Source organism: Anarrhichthys ocellatus, unplaced genomic scaffold (genome assembly GCF_004355925.1).
Source record: "Anarrhichthys ocellatus isolate YVR2014 unplaced genomic scaffold, GSC_Weel_1.0 scaffold30, whole genome shotgun sequence".
Lineage (NCBI taxonomy): Eukaryota > Metazoa > Chordata > Actinopteri > Perciformes > Anarhichadidae > Anarrhichthys > Anarrhichthys ocellatus.
In genome coordinates, this window is record NW_022280060.1 from 5,294,321 (window position 1) to 5,321,657 (window position 27,337).

A 27,337-nucleotide genomic window follows, 5' to 3' on the forward strand; every position below is an offset into this window, starting at 1 on the left:
GCCAGGTTCGCCCCAGACACGATACTCATTTTATCGGCCAGACTGCGAAATTTGCGTGGATAATGTCTTTCATTTCTCCCATCGAAGGGGGAGGGGACTGAAAGAGGAGAGGGGAGAGAAGGGATTTAACATAGCGAGAGGGAGAAAACGATAGTGTCTTCAAGATGGATAAAAACGAGTAAGTACATCATCTGAAGGGCAATGAAACCCACAACAACTGTATTAATTGTTATTGTAGCGTTTTTTTACGCTGTATGTCGTTCTCGTAATATATTTGAAAGTATGTTTATCATCGATACGCCAGATGACCTCAGTGGTCTCGCATTTGGAAATAGAAATGCTGTGGTCTTAAGCTAGGATGTCGGTCATTGTACTATGATTAAACTGTCCTGATATTTGCAGCTAATGTTGAAATGAACCACGGAGTCGGTACGCTGCGTCGACTAATGTCGAGATACGATTTTAATCTCACAAAGAGAATCACATTTTGTTTTCTTCTCTGCATCGTTACATGCACAAAGCCTCCATAGATGCATGATATGCTTTTAAAATGGTGTCTGCGTTTAATCGTCAAGATCGACTTTGTTCATTCATAAAAGCCGGCTTCAAGTCTGAATGACAACGGTAGACATTGTCGTGGTGAAAAGGGCTTCTCCTATTTCACGTAGCTAACATGAAACTTTCATTTTCAGTTACTGAGAAAGCTACAAGTGAAGGACGCTATTTTGTTATATATCTAGTCGATGTTATTATTCAGCGGCGTCCATCATTGTTTTCACTGTGTATCTACATGATTACTGTTTACGGTCTATTTGTAGCAGTAGCTTAATTTTTGTTTCCCATAGGTTAACTGGTGTAGCTGGCTACCACCAGCAAGCTAGAAAATAACACTTCCGGTAAAACATTTCGAAATAAAAGACTAACGGTCAAAAACGTATTTTGATAGATCCGGTTCTTGGAATGGTTAAATAAAAAAAAATTTTTACTCAAGTAACAAAATTAGAACTATATTCAAAGACATGCTTGAATATTTGAAATAAATATGGAGTGAGACAAAATTCTGAAAGTGCACCTTAAGTAAAAGTTTATTTTGTCAAAATATTTCCCCCATTGGTCAATAATGAAGTTACATCATCACACACATTCAATGAATTCATGTAGAATACAGTGCAGTTTTTAACTATTCACTTTTCGAAAATATTTTATTTTGTATAGTAGTTGCTGGACACTAATGTGTTATATTCCCTTAATCTAATGAGGCAATTCACATTTAGATTGAGAAAATACAGTACTAAGAAACAATAACATAATGTAGAAAAAATGATTTAATCTGGACTTCTTTGAATACACTTTTAAAACTCATTTTCTGAATTGAATATAACGTTTAGGGCTTAACTGGGGCTTTTTGAGACTTAACATCAAACCGGGTAAAGTTATATCGCTCTCACTGTCGGTAAATTTATTCCGTGACACAGTCGCGCTAACTTCCTGTCTCGTCCCGAACCTTGACGCAGCCGCGTCGTCCTCTGTTTTCCTTGCGGATGTAGCCCTCGTGCCCCCGGCCTAGACAGGCAGGTAGTGATGTGGCCGCGGTTCTACGGCGGAGTGATCTGCGCGACGACAAAGAGACGATACGTTGTTAGCAGGGAGATCCCATTACAGAGGAAGCATGTTGTAATATGGTCGAAACAAAAGCGTAAGAAGCGATAGGCCAAAAAAAAAATAATAATCCTGAAATCTAATCTGTTTATGCGCAGTAACTTTTTAGTGGATTTATAGGCTACTCGCGTGGGAAATGGAGAAGAAAAGGTGGGATTGCACTGCTCTCCCCAAGGGCTGGAAAATGGAAGAAGTGACCAGAAAGTCGGGTTTGTCAGCTGGAAAAAGCGATGTCTATTATTTTAGGTACTAAACGAACCGAGGGCTTGCAAAACTTACAGGTGCACAAGACACTTAGTTTGCGGACGGAAACAGACAGGGTTGTGATAAAGAGGGAGGGGGGCGGTATAAAGTTTGAGATGGGTATGGGAGGGGGGGTAACAAGGCTGGTAACAAGGCTGGTAACAAGGCCAGCTCCTCTCACAAGAGTTGAGATAAGAGTTTGTCCAACCGTGTGGGCTAGTAGCAGTAGCAGCTCACGCCTGGCGAGGCCTGTTTAATGAATCTAACTCAGTGTCATCTCAGTTAATACTCTTTCATTCCCCATTTGAAGTGAACCAACAAACGCCAGATTTTGTTTTCATTTAGCAGAGGAGAAGAGCATGATGAGGAACAGAGGCAAGAGAGGGGGGAGGCGGGTCGGTTGTATAGCTTGTGGTAGGCTAACCGTCCACTCATATACTGGTGTTTAACTGTGATGTAAGAACATTTGCATGAGTTTACTAGCACGTATCCACCCACAGTCGGCCCTTTTTGTTGGTCATCGCTCAGGCTTATAATAGTGTTTGCTCCCACAAGTGGAGCTACAAGTGTTAGTTTTTGCCATGTTGACATTGTGCTCACTGGTTCTTGGAGGTTCATTTGAATGCTTTATGAACAATGTTGTTGAATGTGTTTTTATATATATTGTCCTATCTGCTCTTCACACTATATTGTGTGCAGCTTGTAATAGATAACAAGGGTTAAGGTAGTCAGCAAAGATCCATTTCACACAGTAATGTGATTTTCAGTGCCGTTGCTCATTTGAATGTGCTCTGCTTCTGTTTGCATTTGACTTGTTGCATGTTGTGATACTTGTTTTGTACTTTTTCTGTGTTTTTGAAGTTTTTTTGTTTCCCTGCCATCATCTCTTGTCTTGGACATTTTTTTTTTTTTTTTTTTGTCTGTTTTTGTAAGAGATGATATGAGTAGAGTGGTTTCTTATGTCTTCTGCCTTCCCTGCCACAGTCCATCTGGGAAGAAGTTTCGGAGCAAGCCTCAGCTGGCCCGTTATCTTGGGAACCAGATGGACCTCAGCTCCTTCGATTTCCGCACGGGGAAGATGCTGATGAGCAAGCTGAACAAGAACCGCCAGAGACTGCGCTATGATAACAACAACCAGAATAAGGTGAGACAACCGGACACTGACGAACACAACTAATGGTGACCTGGACACAAAGTGTAGCAAGATGAAGCCTCAAGAGATCACTGCCAGTGAAACACCCTCGCATAAAGGTCATGTAGTCAAGTTTATTTATAAAGCACATTTCGTATGACAGGCGTAGACTCAATATGCTTCAAGATAACACAGCAAAAGATCATACATGACAAAAACCTATAAGATAAGAACATATGTGAGAACAACATTTTATATTACTTGTCAAGCTTTCACTAGTATAGACATGACATGTTTATTTACATTTGGCCATGTAGGTTAAATAAGACAGAAACTGCTCAACTGATGTTTTATTTCAACCACATCAGAGCTGGAGAGAAGAAATAGTATTAAACTAGCTTTTTCAAAAAAAAAAAAAAAATCTCGAAATAATCACTTTTTCTCATGGACCTGGAGTCTCAGATGAGTTAACTAGTTTGAACACTGACTTAGGGTTCGGCCTCTAAAAGCTGTATGAGATATGTGTCTTCTTGTGTGGTTGTAATCAACAGTTTTGTGGAAAAACGCATCACATTCTGTCTCTTTTACAATCTCCTGGCCACTCATCCTCCCTCGCGCTGTGTTTGATATGTTGAAGGGCAAACCTGACTTGAACACGTCGCTCCCCGTCAGACAGACGGCCTCCATCTTTAAGCAGCCTGTGACCAAGGTTACCAACCACCCAAACAACAAAGTGAAGACGGATCCTCAGAAAGCTGTCGACCAGCCCAGACAGGTGAACGGTCAACATCATCCCAAACGTATCGCAAACGCATGATAATCTCATGCAGAAGAAATGTGCTACTTTGAAAGTGGACAGACTTGAAGTTGAACACGTTGATGCATTTGTTTCACTCGAAGCAGCAGAATATTTTCATTTAAGTTTCAAAACTGCCTGCAGTTAATATTACTCTCTTTGTTTCTTTCTTTTTCTTGTCAACAGCTTTTTTGGGAGAAGAAACTCGGTGGTCTCAATGCTTATGACATTGCAGAGGAGCTGGTGAAAACAATGGAACTACCGAAAGGCCTGCAAGGTAATGTACACAATTTAGTCACCGATTCTTCAGACAAAATAAACAACAGGTTATTGTGGTATAAGGGACCGTTGTTGATTCGTACGGATCCCCCTTCGCGGTTCGGCACGCATCTGAACCGCATATAAATTACACAGTTTAACCATCGTGGTCTGAAATAAAGTTTTACTGACGATTGTTGTCGGTCGATATTCAGCAAAAATATGCGATCAGGAGATCGGCATTAATGCTTTCTGTTTGCCGATCCCTGATAATGTTACACTGTGAACATTAAACCTGTGTTGAAATTGACAGAAGAGCTTTTAACGATGGCAGCAGCGCTGTCATTCAGTTACATCGTGATGCGTTCAGGCTGAATTATAAGGTTACCATGATGCGTTCACTTGTAATCTCGTAAAATGTAGTTTTGGTGAAAAACTTAAATAAACATAGTTGGTTGAAGGAGATGTTTTCACAACAACATAAATAGATATTAGAGATGAATTATGACCTGTTTAAAATACTTCTAAGCAGCTACCTATTATTAAAACTACCTATGACGTGATTTTATTAATCAATAAAACTGCAATCTTTTATTTCCTAATCCTTTGAGTTGTGTGTTTTTATGAAGAACAAAAAACACTAGATGACTATAACAAAGGAGTAACAGTTGTGATGTTCCTTCCAAATGTCTTCTGCCACCCGTTTGCTCCTTCAGGTGTTGGTCCAGGCTGCTCAGACAAGACTCTCCTGTCGGCTATTGCGAGCGCTCTGCACACCAGCGCCGCTCCCATCACTGGCCAACTGTCTGCTGCTGTGGAGAAGAACCCAGGAGTCTGGCTCAACACTACACAGCCGCTGTGCAAGGCCTTCATCGTCACCGATGAGGACATCAGGTGATTGTTTTTTTTTTTTGTTTTTTTTTTCTCTTTTACAGTTTTAGATCCTGATAATTCATTGCTGGAGCCAATATCTTGTCAGATCCAACATGCTGTTCCTGTTTGTTGTTTGAACTTTTTTGCCTTTCTGGCTTTGAGCAAAATGTATCAGCATGTGTGGCAGTTGAAAAAAAGTTGTTACAAATCTTCCGATATCCTTCAGTGTGTTTAAAGATAAGAAATGACTACTCAGCCAGGGTGAATAATGGCATATGTTATACGATTTACCAGTTCATGAAATATTGGCTTCTATTTTAAATGCTGAAGCACAATAACAACTAGTCGCAAAGACATAATGGAGAAATCTTCCAAATTGGAATTGACCGTGAACATTTCTTTTTGACTTTTTGTCGTCTTTGATTTCCCCCAAAGTTGAGTCTGTTCAGCGGTCCATAACAAGTGACCCCCGCTCTTTTTAAACACACACCATCTGTTCTGTGCTGATTCACTGGCTGCGATAGGCAGCTGCAACTGCCAACTGTAACCGCTTCCTGTTGTGTTTGTGTGTAGGAAACAGGAGGAGCTGGTGTACAGCGTGAGGAAAAGGCTGGAGGAGGCTCTGATGGCGGACATGTTGGCTCACGTCGAGGAGGCCGCCGGCGAGGGAGAGGCTCTGAAAGACGAAGGCAACAGCAGTGAAGATATGGAGAGTGTATAGCACAGGTTGGTAAAGGGGCAATTTAGGCTCATGAGCAAATTATTTAGACGATAGACGATGTATGACCTTCTATCCCACCTGTGGCCCTCACAGAAAACCAAGCAACTCATGAAATTAATGTCGTTTAAAGGAAATTTGCAAACATTCGTAGCTTGCTGAATCTCAAAGGCATATCATGAGCTTTGGGTAATGTTTTATATTCAGGTCCTTGTAATAAGCGTTAGTTAATAGGTAATAACGCCCTTACACGATGCCCAATAACATTATACTGTGTTAATGAAACTAAGTGTTAATTGCAACATAAACACATTTATTGTTAGATTACAAGGCATTTATGAGCACTTACCCATAATCTATTTTATAAACCTTTTAATAAGCTTTTTTTGTTGATTTATTAAGATTAATACATACTTTATTATGCATTTATTACCAGTTGACAATGCTTTCTCCAAGAACAATGCCTTATTAAGGAACGGTAAATTGTAGATTGTTAAAGACAAAGTATATTACGATTGCACTATTTCATTTGTTGATGGGTTTCGTGATATTTTATATCACTTTTATCAGAATGTCTTATACAATGCGCAACTAACCTCATTGTTAAATGATGCTGTAATTGGACTAATTTAATATATATATATATATATATATATATAGAACGTTCTCATTTAGGCCGCATGTGACAGCCATTTCCTTATTAAACTAACAAAAAAAGCTTTTTAAAAACTTAAACAATGACATTATAAAAGTTAGTTAATCTGTTTGTAATGATATAAAGAATTATAAGGAACTAATAAAGCTTTTATTAAAGTTCTTAAGCAGTCTGTTAACAAGGTTGTTATAAGTGCTTAACAATACACATGTTTATGATGCTATTATTAACACTAAGTCTTTAGTGCCTCCCTTTAAACGCATAATGTTAATAAGCATCTTATAACTAAAGCTTATTACAAGGACCTTAACATAGAGTGTTGCAGGGTTGTGTACTTACTGCATGAATTATTACATAATAATGTATAAGATGCAACCGAGCTATTCAAAAACAAAATAGAGAATGTTTCTTCTAATTGCCAATCCTCTCCTCTTGTAGGGATTTGTTCAACGTCTGCACACACACACGACCATGAACAGTAGGAGCCACACAGCAGTCCTGCCCCGATGAACTGTCCCCGTGTATCTGCGTCCAACTTCACCCCAACTTACACCAGTCCAGTAGAGAGCTGTCTTCCCCTCGCTTGAACCCAAAACACTCGGGAGTCTCACATGCGTCTGTTCATCGTCGTTCACTGGACAGGACTCCTCAACAGCAATTAAATTAAAGCTCGGTGGACCTTCGACTAGGAGATTTTAAATATTTTCTTGAACTTTAAAATATTAAATAACTTATCTATAGTGTGTCAAAATTAGTGTTTGATGAAAAGAGTGTTTTTTACTGAAAGGCTTTGAATGGGTTTGTATTTTTCGTGTCAAATCCAAACATTTTATGTCGGCAAAAGTTAAATTGGGTGCTTTTTTTTTTTCTTTTGTTTTTGGGCAGATTGGAAATGAATGTTGTGTAATTTTGGCACGTCTCTGTCCTGAATTTTATGATGCACTACACGAGTTGTCTGACACAAAACACCGTCTTTTCTAGTGGAACCGTTTGAGATGTAACTATACCGAGTTGGGCTAATTTAAATCGGCATCGGGGCCAACCTGCATGCCGGCTGACGATATAGATGCAGACGGTGTAGTTCACCCACTGGGAGGGGACAGTCAAGTTTTTATTGTTGTAATTTCAATGAAATATTGTACTTCGTGACCGCTGTGTCGCCCTGTGAGTCGTGTCCAGTGTTGACCAAAGAGGAGACATGTCATTTGGAAGAGGGTTGTGTGACGTGCGTGTAACTAAAGTCTGCTTGGTATTTTACCGTAAGCGATTTATATCGGCGCTGCCGTCGTGCAACTCAACGTGAGGAAAGTAAAAAGTATGCGTTGATAGGGCTGGACGATGTGGAGAACATGGAATATCAAGATATTTGTGATGAAATACCTCAATGACGATATTGTAGGGTTGACCCTTGGTGCTTTTACTAAATATTTAAGCAAAGAGCTTTTTGATAAATAATCACCAGTAATGTGGATATATTGACTAAGTGGGTAAAGGCAAATAATAGAACGGCTACAACAGTCTGGCAATTCTGGAAAATTGCATGATTTGACTGTAATGCAGCCTTTAAAACCAGAAAAAGACAACACTTGTACCATATTACGATAAATAAATTCTAAGACGATATCTAGTCTTGTACCACAATATCAATGTATTGCCCTGCCCTATATGTTGGGGCTGAGCACAATGGGGGGAAAAAATGACCTGAAACCTCTTTCTATTGTAAAAGTATTGGGTTTAAACCTCAACGTCATCGTTTTAGGTGCTTTCTGATGTTGAAGCTGTTTCTGCTTTGTTTCTGTCACAGTTTCTATCCACGTTTTTCTGTTTTTGCGTGTTTTTTTTAATGTGTCAATGTTACAACACACAAGCTGCCTCCTCTTAAACCCACGCACAAAATTGGTGACGCCGCAAATTAGTTAACATTGAGTTTAGATGTAATTTATCATCTGAGGATTAATGCTTTTGTATTTTTTATCCCCGTCTGTCGAGGTGTGATGGTGAATCATGTACCCAGTTGAAATCATGAAAATCCCGTCTCTATATCAGCAGGCTGATTGCTGAAATGAATTTGATTGTGTTACATATTAAAATGAGTCCACATGTCATAAACTCTGCTGGTGTGTCTTTTTTTTCCCTTTTAAAACTACTGAAAATACTGTTTAGATACATTTGATCCTGCAAAAGTATGTCTTTGAGAGGCCACCCTGTTCACACTGTGCACATTCAAATGGAGAAACCCCTCCATCCAATCACTGCGTCCTCCCACAGATTAACAGTTAACTTGACAGTCCTCATGTGAGCCTGGACAAAGTGCAAAATACTGTCACCAGGACACAGCGGCTCTTCTGCGGAGGTGTCGAGGATACAGGCTGTTCCTTCAGAGGGACGTGTTGATGTGAACCCACTGTTGATTTTTTAATCATGTTGATCTGCATGCTTTAAGGTAGTTAAGATGACGTCACTGGAGCTGTACAGTAAGGTAAGACTGACTTGAATGTGTTTTTCTGTTTTTAATGGGATTATCATTCTCTCCTGCAGGAGCGGCTGTTTGGTCATAGAAAGAAGAGTAATTATTAAACTGTATTCTATATAATTAAGTATGAATTATGATGACATGTCTGGTATGGGTGTGTCAGCCTTTCCCAGTCATGCAAAGTTTAATACAAAAATGATAATGCCTAAATGATTACCTCTACCTTTTGCATGGGTTCTTCAGCCAATATGTCAGTTATGAACAGATTTTATGTGATAAATTCTTAACTTTTTTCTATCTATTTCTGTAAACTTGGTGCTCAGTAATTTATAGAATTGTAATAAAAGTGTGGATTTCTTTGTAAAATGGACAAATTAATAGGCGAAGTTGATATTTTAGAAGTAGGTAATGACTAATCTATGCAGGCACTTTAGAGTAGGATGACCAGTGTTAATTTTTAACACCGTTTAGGAGCCTTTTATGCTGATGGGCGACAAATATCTTGTCTGGGTGTGGCCAGGAAGTGTTACGTGTACCTGAAGAGTGTCGGGACAAAAAATAGCATATTATGCAGTTAAAATATATCCTTTCCTGGACTCCAAAGGGGCTCAGTACATGTGGGAATGAGTTCAACCTGCAGTATCTCTTTCTCTCTTTAATTTCCAATTAAATCTGCTTCCTCGCTAGGGAGCAAGTGTGTGGATTCCTGACCCCGATGCAGTTTGGGTGTCAGGCCTGCTCCTTCGGGACTACAGTCCTGGAGAGAAACATCTACTGCTACAGCTCTCTGATGGAACGGTGAGACATGCACTACCTTTATATTACCCAAAAATCAATGCTCAAGTATTGTCCTCCAGCTCCAGTGTCCCGCAACAAGAACTCTGAACTTCCTTCTCCTAGGAGGCCCAATACCCAGTGGTGTCCCCCTCTGATCTCCCACCGCTGGGGAACCCCGCCATCCTGGAGGGGGAAAATGATCTGACAGCTCTGAGCTTCCTCCATGAACCTGCAGTCTTGCACAACCTGCGGGTTCGATTCCTGGACTACAACAGCATCTACACGTACTGTGGTAAACACCGGACGGGGAAAAGCAGACAAACGAGGGAGATTCTAACCAAAAGAGAGACGACTGTCCAACTAAATGTGGGACAACATTAGTGATAGAAAGTCTTTTGGATTTGTGCTGGCAATGTGCCACTAACAGTCAGCTCCTGTGTGCTTCTGTCTGTATGATAACAGCTCATAATGTCGACTATCTTACAGGAGGTCAAAGGTTGAGACAGGGACGCAACTCCCTCACTGCCACCTGTTTAAGATGTGATTACGTATTTTCCAAAAGTCCCTCTGCCCCTTTACAAAAAATCACTTGGTTTTTTTGTTTACATTAAATTTGAGTAATTTTATCATGTTTTATCAATTAGTGTTTTTTTTTAAACCCTTAAATCTCTTTAAAATGAGAAAGGTTGTGTGTTTATATTCTCTTTAGTTAAGAGTGACAAAAATACATTTTGAATTGTATTTAGATTTGCTTTGTCAATGGTGAAGGTATTACACGTATAATTCCAAATGGTTTACTCCTCAAAGATTTTGTTTTTTTAAACAGATTCAAATGAAATGGCTATTACATAATATTTAATTTCTATGATCTTTTTAATGAAAGATAAGTCCAATGAATATCCACAGTCTCGTGCTGATGTGACTTTCTCTCCCGTCCCTCCAGGTATTGTGTTAGTCGCCTTCAATCCCTATGACCAGCTCCCCATATACGGAGAGGAGGTGATCGATGCTTATAGCGGTCAGGACATGGCCGACATGGAACCCCACATCTTCTCTGTGGCAGAGGAAGCCTACCGCACTATGACCAGGTCAGAGGTGAAATGCTATGACAACCAGTTGTGCACGTGAGATTTAACAAAACCTCTCATGGCTTACAGGAGGAATCTCACCACAGTAAACATTATAAACAATCACAAAAGTCTAAAATAACAAAAGTAAACAACATAAATCATGCAGAAACATAAGACAAATACAATTATGTAGGAGTGTGTATCATTTCAAACTGTATACAGTAAAACATACTTCAATTAGAATATTTCCTATACTTTCTTGCTTATGGTGTAGTGCAACAACACTGACTGTCTCCGCATAACTTCACTGTATGGGTTTTGATAGTATAACTGTGTGTATAGGGAGGAGAAAAACCAGTCTATCATCATCAGTGGAGAGTCTGGCTCGGGGAAAACGGTCTCAGCCAAATTCACCATGCGATACTTTGCTGTGGTTGGAGGAGCATCACAGCAGACCAGCGTGGAGGAGAGGGTTCTGGCTTCCAACCCAATTATGGAGGTGATGGATGGTTGAATAGTTGTATCACTTAGAAACAAGGTTTTTTCCATCAATGATGGTTTTCTTTTAAAGATACAGACAACATGTACTTTTGCCTACAGTCTATTGGGAATGCTAAAACCACTCGAAATGACAACAGTAGTCGTTTTGGGAAGTACATCGAGATCGGCTTTGGCAGAAAAGGGGACATCATTGGGGCAAACATGAGGACGTATCTACTGGAGAAGTCTAGGGTTGTCTTCCAAGTAAGCTCTTTAGCCAGAGGGATACTTTTGCACATAAGAATCCTTCATTTATTATGCACCTGTTCATGATTATTGTCTTTATGTTCCTGTGCATGTAAGGCGTCAGCAGAGAGGAACTACCACATCTTCTACCAGCTGTGTGCTTCCAGAGAGTTGCCTGAAATGAGAACCCTAAAACTGGGTGAGACTTAATCACAGGCGACCCCACCAGCTTGATCTCAAATATTACCATGTCCATTCCCTGTGTCCTTAACGTTTTGTGTATTATAGTGTAAATAATGTAAATAATGTTAATAGCAGTGTGACTGTGCTTTATGTTTTTCCTCCAGATGCACCTGAGCATTTCCGCTACACCAGCCAGGGAGAGATGCAGATTCCTGGTACTGATGACTTGTCGGACCTGGAGCGCACGCGCAATGCTTTCACCATCCTGGGTAAGATATTTGTATAGATAGATAGATAGATAGATAGATAGATATGTACTTTATTCATCCCCAGGGGGAAATCTGTATGTTACAGCAGCAAGACATACCAGAAGCAGAGTAACAGAGTAACCAATATATTAAGTATTAAAAAATGCACAATATATACAATAGAATAATAGAGTAGGACAAATTAAATATCAGAATATAGAATATAGAAGATAAAACAACAAAAATGCACAGTATATACAATGAAATAGAAACTAGGTGAAAAACAGTAGTGCAAAAATCAACCACCAGCAAACAACAGTGTAGCAGTGTGTAATTATGTGGAGGATGATCTGGCCAGAGGTGATTTGTTGTAAAGTGTTATTGCAGAGGGCAGGAATGTTCTCCTGTATCGGTCCTTGTGACAGCGGAGCTGGATCAGTCTGTTGGAGAAAGTGCTCCGCTGTCCCTGCAGGAGGTGGTGGAGAGGGTGGTCCGGGTTATCCAATATGGATAATAATTTCTTCAGTGTCCTCTCCACCACCTCTTCCAGATAGTCTTCACTATAGTATTCACACGAACACACACAGAGTGTAACAAAACCAACTGTTCAGGCTCTGGTAAGATGCTTATGTAATTGAATCATATCAGTTGATTATGAAGATAACACAAAATTGTTGGTGAATTTGTTGAAATTGCAGGTGTGCAGCCTGACCAGCAGATGGAGCTCTTCAGGATCCTGTCAGCTGTTCTACACCTGGGAAATGTCAACATCCAAGCCAGTGGGAGAAGTTCTGACCGGAGTTATATTGATGTAAGAAATGTGTTTATGTCTCCTCTCACCTGTTCCTTTTTTCTCTATGAGTGCATGAAACAGGTACATCTGAAGCCTTTATGTTTATTCTCCAGGCAGACGACCGACCTCTGGCTGTCTTCTCCAAGCTGTTAGGAGTAGAAGGACCTCAGATGGCCCACTGGTTGTGTCATCGTAGACTGGCTGTCGGGGGAGAGCTGCTGGTCAAACCCGTGTCTGGCCAACAGGCCGTAGAAGCCAGAGATGCACTGGCCAAACATATCTATGGCCAGCTGTTTACCTGGACTGTCCAGAGGCTCAACTCTGCTCTGCGTTCACAGAGGGGACAGGCCAAATCCTTCATAGGGGTACTAGACATCTACGGGTGAGTGATGAGCTTTGCTTTTGCCTACTGTAGTTCAGTTAATGTTGAAGTGTGTTTTTCTACAAAGTTGGACTGACGAGTCTTCTCTCACGGAGCAGGTTTGAGACCTTTGACCGGAACAGTTTTGAGCAGTTCTGCATTAATTATGCAAATGAAAAACTGCAACAGCAATTCAACAGGGTAAGTAAGTCATGTGACAGGAAGACATGTCTCTGTGTCTACTGCTGTGTGTTACTACAACCAGTTAATCAGTAGATTCTTCTTCTTAAACTCTTCAGGGAATCAGCCCAATCACCACTGCAGTCTGTCATCACAAATTCCAATTGACTTTCATTGAATGAAAACAAAAATACTTCAAATTGTACAGCAACAAATGTTATTTTGAATCATTTTTTCCGCTGTTAATGTCCGTCTTGTTTGTAGTTTTGCATAGTCTTTCTCTCCTACAATGTGGTGTAATTATTTGGGGGTAAAAAGATTTCCAAAATCACATTATATTGTTTTGATTTTAGGGAAGAAAGGTTTGTTTTCCTCATTGTTAAAACATGCGGTAGGAAGTGTTTCTCTGTCTTGACCTCTCTGTTGTGAGGGAAACCAGCACAGACTGTCCTCCCAGTGTGACAATCTGTTGTTTATGGCCTCACTGTGTCAATCTTTTCAAGCTGTTTCTTTTTGTTAAGGATAGGCAGGTCGTCTGCTTCCTTGAACTCTCTTTTCAGAGTCATTGCAGTGTTTTTTTATTTTCATTTTCACTCAATCTTTTCTATTTTTCTTTTGTGTTCTTCTGCAGCACGTGTTCCACCTGGAGCAGGAGGAGTACGTCCGGGAAGAACTGGCCTGGAGCAGGATTGAGTTCAGTGACAATCAGCAGTGCATCAATCTCTTAGAGGGACAACTGGGCCTGTTTGATCTTTTAGATGAGGAGTGTCGGGTCAGTCTCCCTCTCTCTCATCCCCCTTTTCTGTCTTATTATTTTCATCTGTCTTTTTGGATCAATCTTCACAAACGTAAAAAAATGTTTTTTTTAAGCACTGGATTTTTTAACTCGGTGGTTGTAGTGATAATCTCATTCAGTGTCTGTGTTTATCGTCAGATGCCCAAAGGTTCAGATGAGAGCTGGGTGCAGAAGCTGTATGATCAACACCTGACGAGCAAGAAACACCCTCACTTCCAGAAACCTCGCATGTCCAACAGCGCCTTCGTCGTTCTGCACTTCGCTGACACGGTGAGCGATGAGGGTCAACAAACACAAACAAAATGTTTCTGATATTATTATTATTACGTTTTCTCTTTTTTCATCAGGTGCAATATGAATGCGATGGCTTTTTAGGCAAGAATCGAGATACAGTCTTTGAGGAGCTCATTAACATCCTCAAAGCAAGTCAGGTAGGTATGTGTTACATATTGGGTTTCATTTAGTTTTTCTGTGTCTATGGGACCACTAACTTGTCTCTGTGTGCGTTCATGTGTGTGTCAGTCTGAGCTGGTGGCTGAATTGTTCCAGCAGCAGGGAAATGTTTCCTCTGTGGCTAATGGAAGTGTTCGTTCAGGGAAAAGAGCCGCCAGAGAGCATAAACTGACAGTGGGCTTCCAGGTGAGCTGTTATGACTTTCACTTCGCTTCATTTGTGGTGCAGCAATCTATCTGTAACACTGTGTCTTTGGTGCCTGTCAGTTCCGTCAGTCCTTACAGATGCTAATGGACACTCTGAACAACACCACTCCTCACTATGTCCGCTGTATTAAACCAAACGACCTCAAAGAAGCTTTCATGTATGTCTTTGTTTTGTCTTCACAAAATGAAATGTTCATGCATTTGATTTTGCATTTTCCCTGACGCCTGTGTGTGTGTGTGTGTGTGTGCACCGAGCAGCCTAACAGCCTTGCTTTGTTAGGTTTGACCCCAGGAGGACAGTCCAGCAGTTGAGAGCCTGTGGGGTGCTGGAGACGATTCGCATCAGTGCTGCAGGTTTTCCATCCAGGTACCGAGTACTCCACATTCTTCTGTCTCTCTGTAAAGTACGAGAGCTCAGATTTAAAGACATGAGAGAGACACACGGACCAGAGTTTGGTTTTCCTAAAGTGCCTTAATCTTGGAGGACTATATCAGAGTTTTGATAACTACAGCCATTTGTTGTTGATAGACCATTACCTGCTAATTATGTGTATAAAATATAAGGATTTTTTTCCTACCTTTTAGGCAGCATTTGTTTCAATTTGTGACCTTATGGTATAAAATGTACTTTAATGTCTTTAGGGATATAAAACATGTTTGAGATAGATCATTTATAACAATGCCAATTTAATTGTCTTTATCTATTTACTTAAGTCTTATCTATTTACAAACAATCTTTACAGAACTATCAAGCATTTTTCTCATTCTTTGTTTCCAGATGGACGTACGAGGAGTTCTTCTGCAGGTACCGTCTTCTGCTTCGAGGTCCCCAGGGTCAGGAGCAGGCCCAGGCCTCGTGCAGACAAGCCCTGCCTCAGCTCATCCCAGACCCAGACCAGTACTGCTTTGGAAAGACCAAAGTATTTTTCCGGGCCGGTCAGGTGGCTCTCCTGGAGAGGCTGAGAGCTGAGAGGCTGCGTGTGGCTGCAGTGATCATCCAGAGCCGGGTCAGAGGGTGGCTGGCACGGATGAGATACACCAGGACCTGCTGGGCAACGGTCACCATACAGAGATACTGCAGAGGAGCTCTGGCCAGACGGTGAGGAGGACAGAAAAAGATGTCTGTGTGTCCGTGTGCGAGAGAGAAATTAATATGTTGATGCAATACAATATTTATGTATTTCCTCTATATTACAGTTTATACTAACTGTGTCCTTTTATTTCTTGAAAGGAAAGTGATTTTTACAGAAACAGACCCGTTGGTGATGGAAATCTAATTTAATTGTCTGTATTTTTATGTATTTGTTAAAGATATTAGTAATTTATCCAATAATGAAGCCAGGTTTATGTTTTAAACTACTTCAGCTGAGCTACAATGATTTTTACAGTGCGCAATAATCTGTGATATTTTTCTATATTTTGTGCAAACTTCATCAATCTCCAACTCAAAGATTGCCAGACATAGCCTTGAACTTTTAATTGGATATTCTGCACTTAAATATCGTCTCTGTCATTTTGGCTGCAGACTGGCCCTGACGCTGCGCTACACCAAGGCTGCCTTAGTAATCCAGAAGTCTTACCGCATGATGGTGGTCAGACAGCTGTTCCTCATGATCCGACAGGCCACCGTCACCATCCAGGCCTTCACCAGGGGAACACTGGCCCGCAGCAGATACAGACTGGTCAGAATTCTATCATAACCTGCTTCAAAATGTTTTAAAATGTCAATTTTTTTTGACTTTGCTCTGTTTAGAAGATAAATTAATTGTGACATAAAAGTAAAGTTATAAGACTGAACTGATGAAAAATGTAAACCCTTTTTTGCCTCCTCAGTTGGTGGCAGAGCGGGCTGCTGTGTTGCTTCAGGCGAGAGTGCGTGGGTGGCTGGCGAGGCAGACGTACAGGCGAATACGTGCGGCGGTGGTGTTCATGCAGTGCTGCGCACGCCGCAGGGCTGCCAGGAGAGAGCTGATGAAACTAAAGACCGAGGCCCGCTCAGTGGAGAAGTACAGAGAGCTCAACAAGGGCATGGAAGTCAAACTGATGCAGCTGCAGTTGAGGGCAGACCAGGAGGTGGGTGAAGGGAGTTTGATCCTGTCATGTGGTCTTGGTATAAGCCCTAAGATGTGTGTTTCAAAAAGTTATTATCTATTCACACAATAGAGTTGTGTTTGTGTGTGTCCAGGCCAGGGGGGGTGCAGCTTTGAAAGAGACCCTGCATGCAGAGCGAGAGGCCACTAACACTGAGCTGGAGGCTTTGAGGGCGACGGTACAGAAATTAGAGAGCCAGAAACAGGAGAAGCCTCAGCCCTGCCCCGTCATCAGCGACAAGGAGGTGGAGGAAAGAAGGAGAGCTGAGGAGAAGGCTGCCCAGGAGATCCTTCAACTCACACAAGTAGGTCTACCGACCCAAGAATAACTTGACACATTTTACACTGTGCTATTATTAACCGTGTAGAATACCATTGCAAGCTTAGTTCATTTTGATATCCAGGAGTTTTAATTGTTTATTCTCATTCTCTCCTAATTTTTGAGGAGTTGCAAGCCCTGCAGAGAGAAAAGGACAGTTTGTGCAAAGACACAGAGGATCTCTCCGCTCGCTTGTTTGAACAAGAAAAAGCACAAGAAGGTAGGTTCTTCTCACTTTGCAGCATCACACGGCCTCATGGGCCTCATGGGTAAAACCTTGGTCTTCTTCATCTCAGTGTTTTTGTATTTTCCTTGTGTGTGTGCAGAGTGTGTGCACCAGGCTGTGTCTCAGGCGAGTGCAGCTCTGAGGGCGGAGCTGGATGAGGAGAGGAGAAAGTATCAGGGTCTCCTGAGAGAGTTCACCAGACTGGAGCAAAGATACGACAACCTCAGGGAGATGAGTCTGCTCACTGAGGTTCATAACTACACCCACAGGCACTCTTAAATACTTTTAGAAAAATACTATTTTTGGTCTGAAACTCCATCTTGGTTTTTTTCCACTCACTACAGCGCACCAAGGGCCACAGAAGGACGGACTCTACCCAGAGCTTGGAGCCTTCCTCCCCCACTCCGCTGTCACCCCAGTCTCTCACCCCACTCTCACTGTCACCCTTCTCATCTGCCTTCTCTTCCCCGGAGGAGGTCCGCAGGGTCAGCGTGACGTCTCCCTCCATTGAGAGGAGAGTCTCAGTGTGGGGCATCGAAACGCCAATGGTGAGGAAAGTCACAAAACCTCAGTTTTGGTGGCGAAGACATTTTTTGAGCATTGAACTTGCAACACAATCTCATCAGGTAATAAATATGTCTGTGTTCGTGTTTGCATTGACAGGACCAGTTGATGGAGAAGATGGACGTAGCCAAAGACCCGGCAGTGAAGATGAAAGGAGAGGACCTGGCACACGCTTACGACGCTGTACGAGTGGCCAACAAGTCAGTCGGTCACTAGTGTGTCAACTTGCTTCCCCTGCAAATCTATGCTGTGATTTATATTCAGTGGATGAACTCTGGGATGCTGTTGTTATGTCTCCCCTTGTCTGTGTCAGGTTTCTGGAGAGCCAGCTGCGTAGCCAGCACAGTCACAGGGAGGAGGAGCTGGAGGCTCTGAGGTGCCAGCTTAGTCACGCTATCTCTGGTTCTTCCCCTGCTGCACAGCAACAGGTATCGGTTTATGAAGGCAGTTATCTGTGGTGCATGAAGGATTCTGCGGAAAGACTATTTATAGATTGAAAGACATGGGTAGATGAGTCCTAATGGTCTTTGTTTCTGCACTGACATAAAAGCCCCTTCCTAAATGTGTCCTAGTCACTCACCTGTTCTCTCTGACATCATCACGCCACAGTCTATAAAGTAAGAGCCAGTGGATTCTGGCTGCTTGTAATCTTTATGAAATGTTGAAGCTTTTTCTACTGAAAGTCAGTTTGGTTTAGAGCATTGGCTGTAAGCCACGAATCCTAAATGTGAGTGTGTTTGTGTGTGAAGGAACTGCAGGCACTGCTAGAGGCCAGAGAACACGAGTGTGTCCGACTGAGGAGAGAGCTGAAGGAGCTTAAAAACACAGTCTCACTCAGACGGCTCCTGACACAAGGTGAGATCTCATCGGAAGAATTCCGAGCTTTTGGTTTGCTATGCACTTTCAGAATAAAGTGTTTGGTGGTTTTTCTTGACATCACAGTACATAGCTATATTTGGATCCTTAACGTATATTGCTCCCACAAATATTGATGTTAAAATGTACATGAAAGCCGATGAGTAAACACTTATCATTAGAGAAATATCATAATGGGATCAAACGTTCATATAAATAAAAAATGCCTTCCATCCACTGACTTTTTCCACTCAGCAGGTTATTTACGAACTTGAGTACAACATATTAAGGCAGGTTTATTTATATCGCATATTTCACCAACAATGTACTTCAAAGTGCTTTACATAAAACAAAAACCATTAGAAGCTTTGAGACAAAGTGCAAAGGAAATACATTATAAAAGGACATTCAAATACATTTAAAAACACTCATTAAATATCTAAGACAATAGAAAATAGAAACAGGCTAAAAAAGAATAGAGGTCTGGATGTTTCATAAGGTTGCAGAAGATCAGAAATGTATTTTGGCCTTAAACCATCCTGTGCTTTATAAACCAACAGTAGTCAATTTTTAAAGTATCAATTTTATAAAGTATAAACCTTCAAATTATTATATCTTCTCTTACATCGCTGTAGTTTTCAGCCAGTGCTGTTGTTTCAGTTGTTTGTTTTTGTGCTCTCATCAGTTTTCAACCCGGAGACGTCCTCCAGTCCATCCCGCACGAAGCCAGCAGCAGTCACTGGTTTGCTGGAATGTAGGAAGAGAGACGAAGCCAAGCTCATCAAGAACCTCATCACAGGTGAGACAGTAAACAAACACCATATTCAGGTCTTAGTGCATAGAAGCATTCAAACTTTTATATAGAAAACACACAAAAGTAATTTATATCATGGCTATAGATACTTACATACTTCGTTATTCAGTGGCATGGCACTATTAGCAGACATTAAAAAGCATCACAGCAGAAAGCACAAATACCAGCATTCCGCTAGATATTCTGTCCTCTAAACCTGCATACAGTTTCATGTTGACATTAAACTAGAATACAAGCCCTTTGACATTTGACCTGGTAAACAGCATATTTAAAAGGAAACTTCTGTAGGCCTATAACTCATCTCAACTTTATTTATATAGCACCTTTCATACAATCATGCAGGCCAAAGTTCTTCATAGAGCAACATTGGATATCATTTTTCAAGACTGGAGGCTAGAGGCTAGAACTAGGGAATGATTGATATTTTCTTTGTCAATTGATTAATCAACTGAAAGTTTCAACTCTAAACTAATTGTGTCGAAAAAGTGTCCATGCTTTTCTTGTGCACAATTGTGATTTACAAAATAGTGAGTTTGTGTGGATACGTGGGACTGCATCATAGTGACTCCTTAAACGTATGGTGCCATTTTCACTTGCTCATTGGAAACACCCACCAAACAAAGTATTTATATAAACAAAGTATGTTTTTTCTCTGGAATGACACGATCGTGTCTGACAACAGTTTTAAGGGGATTCTTTTAAATGCTTTAGAAACTCGTTGGTGGGATGTTGAGACCACACTTGTAGCGGTGCCTCTTAGGATGATGAGGATGACACACAAGAATAAACCTTTAACTTCAACTAACTTTTCTGTAGCTGACAAGTATGACCTGGCCGTGTTCACTCTGCCATTGCTGCTCTCTCTGTCTGTGGTCCAGACATCCGTGTTGACAGCGCCCTGTCTCTGCCTCCTGGCCTGCCTGCCAGCGTGCTCTTCCTGTGTGTTCGTCAGGCCGACTGCAGCGGAGACCGAGCGCACGCTCGCTCGCTCTGTAGCGCCGCTGTCACTGCTATGAAGGCAGCTCTGAAGGTAACCTGAGTTATGAGTCTCCTTGGTGCGACCATATGGTTGAGGTTTAATGTGTAAGGGCAGATCACATCATGTCGGGTAGCTTGTCACTTACACGGAAGCATCAACAACTGACTTTGAACCACTTTCATGTGATTGTTGCGGATTGTTTTGTCCAACAATTTGGCCCCTAAGGACAAAGTAAATGACAGCAAAGCCCAAACATACCTCTCACACACAAATATACATAATAGCACGGATATATTTTTTCATCTCCAAGTGACAATACAACCTTTACTCATCCCATCTGTTCCTGCAGAAACATAGTAACGATGTAGATATGACAGCTCTGTGGCTGAGAAACGCCTGTCTGCTGCACGACCTGTTGACCCAGCACTCCCCAAAACAGGTAGGACGCACATGTTTTATTATGATTTACATCTATATATCAAATCCAAAAACAGACTTCTAGACGTCCAGCACACACAGTCTCTGATGAACTCACAGTCTCTGACAAATAGAATTAATAGAACATAATGTTTGTAGTAGTTGGGAGTTCATCCATATCAATGCATTAAAGTGGATTGATTGCTTTTTAGACCCTTGACTCAGACGAAGTGGTTCCACTGACCGCTGATCTGAGTGACTTGATTCGCACCCTGAGTGACCTCTGTATCCAGGCCTATCAGCAGCTCCTTTTCATCACTGAAAAACATCTGCAAAACATCATAGGTACCACTATAACTAAGACAATACCGATGCTATTAATGCTCCATCCTCCACTACTCCTCTAATCTCACCTCATGCTCCCTCTCTCCCTCAGTCCCTGCTCTGTTGGAGAGTGAGACCATCCCAGGTCTGTCTGGCTTGGCAGGGAAGTCGGTAATGTCCAGAAAGCGAGCGGGTTCGGACCCCAGGACTGTGGGAGGCGATGCTCCGACTATGGCGGCGGTGCTGAGGAAGCTGGGAGCCCTTCACACCGCTTTGTCCCATCAGGATCTGTCCCCAACACTGATGGAGCAAGCCTTCAACCAGCTCATCTACCTCATCTCTGCCTCCGCTCTTAACAGCCTCCTGCTGAGGAAAGACATGTGCTGCTGGAGCCGTGGCATGCAAATACGGTAGAAATATACACAGAAATCAATTAACATATATGCAACATTTGTTTCTGCATTTTCACCTTGATTGGACAGTTGATAATGGAAACAAGTACTAATACTATACTGTTGTGTTAACTTTAAATGAGGTGCTTCCCAGAGTGATGAGAGTGAGGCAACAAAATGCACAAACACACACACATGGCATCTCTCTGAGTGAAAGAGCACTCTTCAATGACCTGCATACAGCCTCATGAAGAAGTACCAAAAAAACATAAAAAGTCAGAAAATGATCGTATTATAGTTTGTGATTAAATCCAAAAACATATCATAGTGTAATATGTCATTAAAAGTCATACAAAAGTGATAGTCTGTTATGACAAAATATGTCATAAAAGTATGTACTAAAAATGTCATTAAAATACGTCATAATATATAGCATGTCATAAAAATGTCATGATAATGTAAATACCAAAATGCTATAGTATAGTGTGTCTATTGGTTGAAAAAAGTTGTAAAAAAGTCGTAGTATAGCATGTTGAAAATATACATAAAACAGTCGAAAAACGTTATATAAAAGTCATAGTTTAGTATGTCGAAAAATGTCATGAAAAGTAAAATACAAATACGCAAACTGAGCCTCCGAAGGACGAGAATAAAGTATCATTGTCAACAGCAATACATAAAGATTTTTGTTGTAGCATTTCCAACTTTGTGAAAGCTCATAGTATAGTATGTTTAAAAAAGTCTTAGTATAGCATATAGAAAGTCATAGAATAGTATGTTGAAAATACACTGTACATAGTCAGATAATAGTATGTCGAAAAAAGTAATAAAAAAAGTAAACTTATATTATGTCGAAATAAGTTATAGTATAGCATGTCGAAAAAGTCATAAAAAAGTCATTGCATAGTAATTCAAAAACGTTATTAAAAAGTTATCGTATAATATTTTGAAAAAGTCATAACATAGTATGTCATAAGACAGTATTTCCTGTAAACTTTTTAAAATCCCAGTGTTCATTTCATACTGTCAAAGTCAGAATTGTATAATTGAGATTATTTCTTAATTAGCCTTTCTCACTATTTTCATTCAGCTACAATGTGAGTCTTTTGGAGGAGTGGCTGCGGAGCCGAGGTCTGCAGACAGGGGGTGCTGTGGCCACACTGGAGCACCTCATCCAGGCCGTTCAGCTGCTGCAAGCTGGGAAAAAGACAGAGTCGGATGCAAAGGCCCTTGTTCAGACCTGCACTGCCCTGTCCAGCCAACAGGTGGGTCTCTATCTGCATCCTGCTTGAAGAAAGAACAAATTGTTGTGCAGTTGAAGTGTATATAACTCTATGTTGGTATCTGTTTCGTTTGACAGATTGTAAAGATTCTGACCCTCTACACTCCCGGCAGTGACCTCGATGAAAGAGTCACACTGAATTTCATCCGTACTGTCCAGGTACTGTACCGCCTTACAGCTGCAAGGGCTTCCCGTGTACAAGAAGCGTGTCTAATGTGAGTGGTCTCTGTCTTTGCTCTTCTAGGGGCTTCTTAAAGGCCGTTCTGACGGTCAGCCTCCACAGCTCCTCATGGACGTGAGGCGAGTGTTTCCAGTCACATTTCCCTACTTGCCTCCCCCCGTCCTCCGTGCTGAGCAGTTAGTCATCCCAGACTCCCTCAAGATCTCCTTTGTCCGCAGAGCCTAGAACAGGATGCATTGTCTGTTCAGAGTGAATATATTACTGTGTTGTCAGATTTGATTCCCAGACCTAATGCGTTTAGTCATTTGAAATAACTTCCAGAAGGTGTTTAATGAAACTATCAACAATCAGTGGATTAGTCTGTGCACAGCAAAGGTCCAGCCATATCTCAGTACAGTTTGATGAACAAGAAATGAGATGAAAGTGTTTTTCTTTTCATATTTTATTGGAAGCAGAAACACAATGAGACTGCAGTCCCAGTCACCTCAACCCCCAATAAGAACAACCAGAATAAAAAAAACGCAAAAAATTAGAAACATCTCGTGTATAAAAAAATCCTCATGCGAGTACTTTGTACCACTACACATCATCAGTAATACATATTTATATATTCACAAACATTTGAAAAATAGAAAACAATAATGAAATATCAAAATAAAAGGAGACATCAATTGGCAATTAACATCAAATAATTCTGCGTGCTGGCACAACACATTTTTTCTTTTTGTTTTATTGTTCCCATCATGCACCTTTTCTGGAAGTACAGGACCGGCGTCGCTGTGCAGCGGTCTGTCTGTCTGTCTGTCTGTGTGGCCCGGTCAGCTAGACAGAACAGATCATGCACGTCTGTCTGCTCTTTGTCCGCGTGCTTTTCATTGTGCTTCTACATTTATCCTTGTCCTTCATTTCCGTGTGCATTCCCGTGCGCATTCCCGTGCGCATTCCAACACCCAAACACGCAAACTGAGCCTCTGGAGGAGGAGACTGAAGTATCATTGTCAACAGCAATAAATAAAGATTTTTTTCGTGGCATTTCCAGCTATGTGACAGTTGAGTACCTGTAATTAAAAGACTGTGCCGATGTTCCCTCGAATAGAAAAAATGTGTACACACTAGAGAAAGACAACATGTTTAGATGTAGTTAACTTAGGTGGGTAGTTTTCTGTGTCTTTATTCGGCTCTTAAACCCATAAAATGATCAGATTTCTACCAAGTCCTTGTTATTCTTCTCCAGTGTGTACAAGGCCGTCCTATATCGTTCAATAATAGCTACATATCCAGATTGGGCACCAATACACATAATCCCCAACTCAGTCACTCAGAGCAAATATTCAAGTCTACAAAAGAGCAGCAAACTTCAACTCACATAGGCTGACATGTGTTTGTTACATCCGAGCTATTTACAACGGCCAACAACAACAACAATAATCAATCTCTCCGTTTCAGATTAGTTTCCTCAGCATTGAAAAGCTGTACAAACAAATTTCAGTCTCTAATCAGCTCGACTACCGTTGTGATATTTGGCCCATTACAATAGAGACAGCATGTACAACATATCAGACAAACACTTGTGCTGATATAAGGATAATCCACAATGTAAACATTATAAGACTGCTTCGAAAACGACTCATCTACATAGGTTCGTATAGATTAGATGCATAGAGTTCAGTTCTTACACCTTGTTCAAAAGAGGGGGCCGGTTAAATTATTCATTTACGATCAAGTGCTTTTGGGGGGAACTTAAAAAAAAGGCAGGAATAGAAAAAAAACAAGCAAAATACCCTGTCGTCATTAAACTTGGACTGTTTTCCAAACATACATACTTCTTATAGATAAATAAACCAATCAAACTTTTTTAGTTTTTTAAAAGGGCATTCATAAAAATATAACTTTAATTAAGAGACATGCTGGACAGGCAATAATCAATTAAAAACATTTCGTTTCACATGAAATCAAGAAGTGAATTTAGCTGTAGAATGATTTGAAGCCTTGATGTGTAATACCTGCCATTCAACAAAACTATTACTGAAAAATAAAGTATAAATGTGTTATTGTGGGTGCGTTAAAGACCCTGTGCTCCCAGATGTTCACACTGCATCTCTACCAAGCTGTAGCCCCTCTTTTAAATGGCAGCAGAGGCCTGGCTTCTCGGTATCAGAGATCAAGGTTACAGCACCTGCAGCAGAATCGTGGGTGCTAGATCATTAAAGATCTGTGCTGTCCCACCTCAACACTTTTTCCTCAACGCATGTTGCTTTTGCAAAATAGGATCTCAGGTATTTATGATGTAATTACATGCAGGTTTTCATTTGGCAAATTGTTTTTTGTTTTTTTTTTAAGAAAAGGAAGTGGCAGTCAAGTTTTTTCTTCCTCTCCTATCATGCACCTCTCACACACCCAGTCGAGGGCTGTTGGGAATGTTTACAGTAACACGACATGACATATAGGACGCTTAATCCCCTGGAGTAAAAGACACTTTGAAAATCCTCCAAAATCTGAATATGAACACCCCCCTCCGCGTGATGTTCTTTGCTCACGATGGCTTTCTGTGATTACATTTGCAGGTAACAGGCAACACGGGCGGCTACATGAGGTCAACGTTAGAACAACTTACAAACACACTCGCACGTTATGAGCTCCACATGTGCTCGATACGCAGGTTATGCATTCACACCTGGACATTCTTCACACCCATACTGTATACTCTGATGAACCACAGTGCTTGAGGGCGTGTTTTCATCAGATTAATCTCTTTACAGTCGCTATATAGGAGACATACGCACGAGGGTAAACGAGACAGAAGGCATTAAGGGTGTCAGGCAGTGTGCTCTGTTACAGGGTAGATGGACAAAAAGACAGACGAGGACAATCTTTCAAAGACCACACGTCCATCGAATAATCCTGTATATATCTTTACATATATGTCTTTCATATATTATGATGTATAGAATTATTTAAATATAAATATAATTTGGAAGAGAGCAGTAAATAAATATTTAAATTATCTTAACTAAATAGTGGTTTCCCCCCCCCCCCCCGCCCAATATCTGGAATATTTGAGGCCTTGCAGCCGTTGTTGCTGTTGCTAATGGGTCAGTTGGACACTTGGTCCTGTTGTGCTTAGGGCTGGTCTTGGCATATTTCAGTGATTATCTGCTGGCACTTGCCATCCCTTCTCTGAGCAGGTGCAAGCTAGGGAAGGGACGAGAAGAAGCCAAAAATATTAAAGGCTACAAGATATTTCTCACCTCGACCAGTCAAATGAGGGGTGTGTGTGTGTGTGTGTATGAAATGGCATGACTCACCTCTACGGACCGAGGAAAGTAGATATATGCTTCATGATTAAACTCTATGTATTGTTCATCCAAAGGATGGCTAATTGTATTTGCAACAATAAAGAAGAAAATGAGTGATGATTTGTGTACTTTCGACTGAAATGAATGTATTTATAGCACTGGATGTGTGGTGACTGTTGACTTTTACAACACTGGATCAGCAGGGCAGTGGCTAGCGGTGGCTCAGGAGAGCTCCAGGGCAGTAGGTGACAGGCGTCTGATTGAGCTTCAGATGGGTCCTTTTTTTTTTTTTTTTTTTTTTTTTTTTTAATTCCGTGGTGTCTCTTAGCTGCGGCCCTCCTCTGCAGAGCGCTGGTCCGACTTGAGCTTGACGAACTCCTTGGCCACGTCGTCGTTGTTGCGTTGGGAGAGGATGCGCAGGACGGTGAGGCCCGTCTCGTCCATGTGGATGCGTTTGCCCAGCGGCAGCCAGCAGGCGACGCTGCCTTTGGAGGCCATGTCCTTCAGCTGCAGGACCGCCATGCCCACGGTGCGGTCCTCCCGTGCAAAGCAGTAGTCCTTCACACACACCTGTAGCTCGTAGCACTCAGGACCCACCTCGCTACTCAGGGTGCTGCAAGTGAAGAGAAGAGAATCAATTTGTTCAGACATTTTCTACAACCTTGAAACAAAACAACCAATCATAATCAGTGTTATTACTCACAAAGTGAAGGTTTCGTTGTATTTGGGAGCCCAACTGTTGTTCTTCGACTTGGTGGCGTACTTCCTTTTCTTATCGCTGAGATGAGGGCCGATGATATACACCTCCACAAAGGGCCGGAATATTCCTTGAGTCTGCCACCTCAGGTCATTGGCAGCCACAACTGAGACAGAGAGAGATGGAGGGAGAGGAAATGGGTGTGTGTGTGTGTGTGTGTGTGTGTGTGTGTGTGTGTGTGTGTGTGTGTGTGTGTGTGTGTGTGTGTGTGTGTGTGTGTGTGTGTGTGTGTGTGTGTGTG

The 27,337-nt window shown here is 41.4% G+C and overlaps 3 protein-coding genes across 13 annotated transcripts in view; 2 read left to right on the plus strand and 1 right to left on the minus strand.

The window, feature by feature from the left end:
• mbd3b (methyl-CpG binding domain protein 3b) lies at nt 1-8,443 on the plus strand. Of its 5 annotated transcripts, none has more exons than XM_031864085.1 (8): nt 1-178; nt 2,248-2,316; nt 2,887-3,046; nt 3,672-3,809; nt 4,017-4,107; nt 4,805-4,982; nt 5,535-5,687; nt 6,773-8,443. In XM_031864085.1, exons 1-7 carry the CDS (start codon nt 165-167, stop codon nt 5,680-5,682), a joined length of 798 nt encoding a protein of 265 aa, XP_031719945.1. In that variant the 5' UTR covers nt 1-164; the 3' UTR covers nt 5,683-5,687; nt 6,773-8,443. The 5 variants fall into 5 exon arrangements, with proteins under 5 accessions (XP_031719945.1, XP_031719946.1, XP_031719947.1 ...); XM_031864086.1 differs by having other exon boundaries at nt 2,251-2,316; XM_031864087.1 differs by lacking the exon at nt 2,248-2,316.
• An 87-nt stretch (nt 8,444-8,530) lies between these two features.
• On the plus strand, nt 8,531-25,879 carry LOC116392440 (unconventional myosin-Vb). The gene is made up of 35 exons (XM_031863876.1): nt 8,531-8,813; nt 9,495-9,605; nt 9,708-9,876; nt 10,528-10,672; nt 10,997-11,153; nt 11,255-11,398; nt 11,498-11,579; nt 11,728-11,832; nt 12,510-12,622; nt 12,718-12,986; nt 13,085-13,166; nt 13,777-13,917; nt 14,080-14,211; nt 14,289-14,372; nt 14,464-14,580; nt 14,661-14,758; nt 14,881-14,967; nt 15,379-15,699; nt 16,126-16,282; nt 16,434-16,673; nt 16,786-16,995; nt 17,136-17,229; nt 17,336-17,484; nt 17,580-17,783; nt 17,899-17,999; nt 18,113-18,227; nt 18,549-18,654; nt 19,340-19,453; nt 20,347-20,498; nt 20,797-20,886; nt 21,077-21,209; nt 21,301-21,598; nt 22,671-22,845; nt 22,941-23,021; nt 23,107-25,879. Exons 1-35 carry the CDS (start codon nt 8,787-8,789, stop codon nt 23,266-23,268), a joined length of 4,965 nt encoding a protein of 1,654 aa, XP_031719736.1. The 5' UTR covers nt 8,531-8,786; the 3' UTR covers nt 23,269-25,879.
• unc13a (unc-13 homolog A (C. elegans)) overlaps nt 23,403-27,337 on the minus strand; it is a 47,347-nt gene continuing 43,412 nt past the window's right edge. For 6 of the 7 annotated variants that reach the window (XM_031864067.1, XM_031864066.1, XM_031864065.1 and 3 more), the window contains 2 exons: nt 27,043-27,202; nt 23,403-26,952 (listed from right to left, as the gene is read on the minus strand). In XM_031864067.1, the coding sequence (XP_031719927.1) occupies nt 26,664-26,952; nt 27,043-27,202 (449 nt within the window). In that variant the 3' untranslated portion in view covers nt 23,403-26,663. The remainder of the gene's footprint in view (nt 26,953-27,042; nt 27,203-27,337) is intronic. The other variant, XM_031864069.1, reaches the window with a different exon arrangement.

What these genes read in the sequence shown, in the direction of transcription:
- mbd3b (XM_031864084.1), top strand. Translation starts at nt 1,796, where the DNA reads ATGGAGAAGAAAAGGTGGGATTGCACTGCTCTCCCCAAGGGCTGGAAA. An exon ending in CTGTCGACCAGCCCAGACAG is followed by an intron (nt 3,810 to 4,016) that starts GTGAACGGTCAA and finishes TCTTGTCAACAG; the next exon opens with CTTTTTTGGGAGAAGAAACT. An exon ending in ACTACCGAAAGGCCTGCAAG is followed by an intron (nt 4,108 to 4,804) that starts GTAATGTACACA and finishes TTGCTCCTTCAG; the next exon opens with GTGTTGGTCCAGGCTGCTCA.
- LOC116392440 (XM_031863876.1), top strand. Translation starts at nt 8,787, where the DNA reads ATGACGTCACTGGAGCTGTACAGTAAG. An exon ending in TTTTAGATGAGGAGTGTCGG is followed by an intron (nt 13,918 to 14,079) that starts GTCAGTCTCCCT and finishes GTTTATCGTCAG; the next exon opens with ATGCCCAAAGGTTCAGATGA. An exon ending in CCCCTGCTGCACAGCAACAG is followed by an intron (nt 18,228 to 18,548) that starts GTATCGGTTTAT and finishes TTGTGTGTGAAG; the next exon opens with GAACTGCAGGCACTGCTAGA.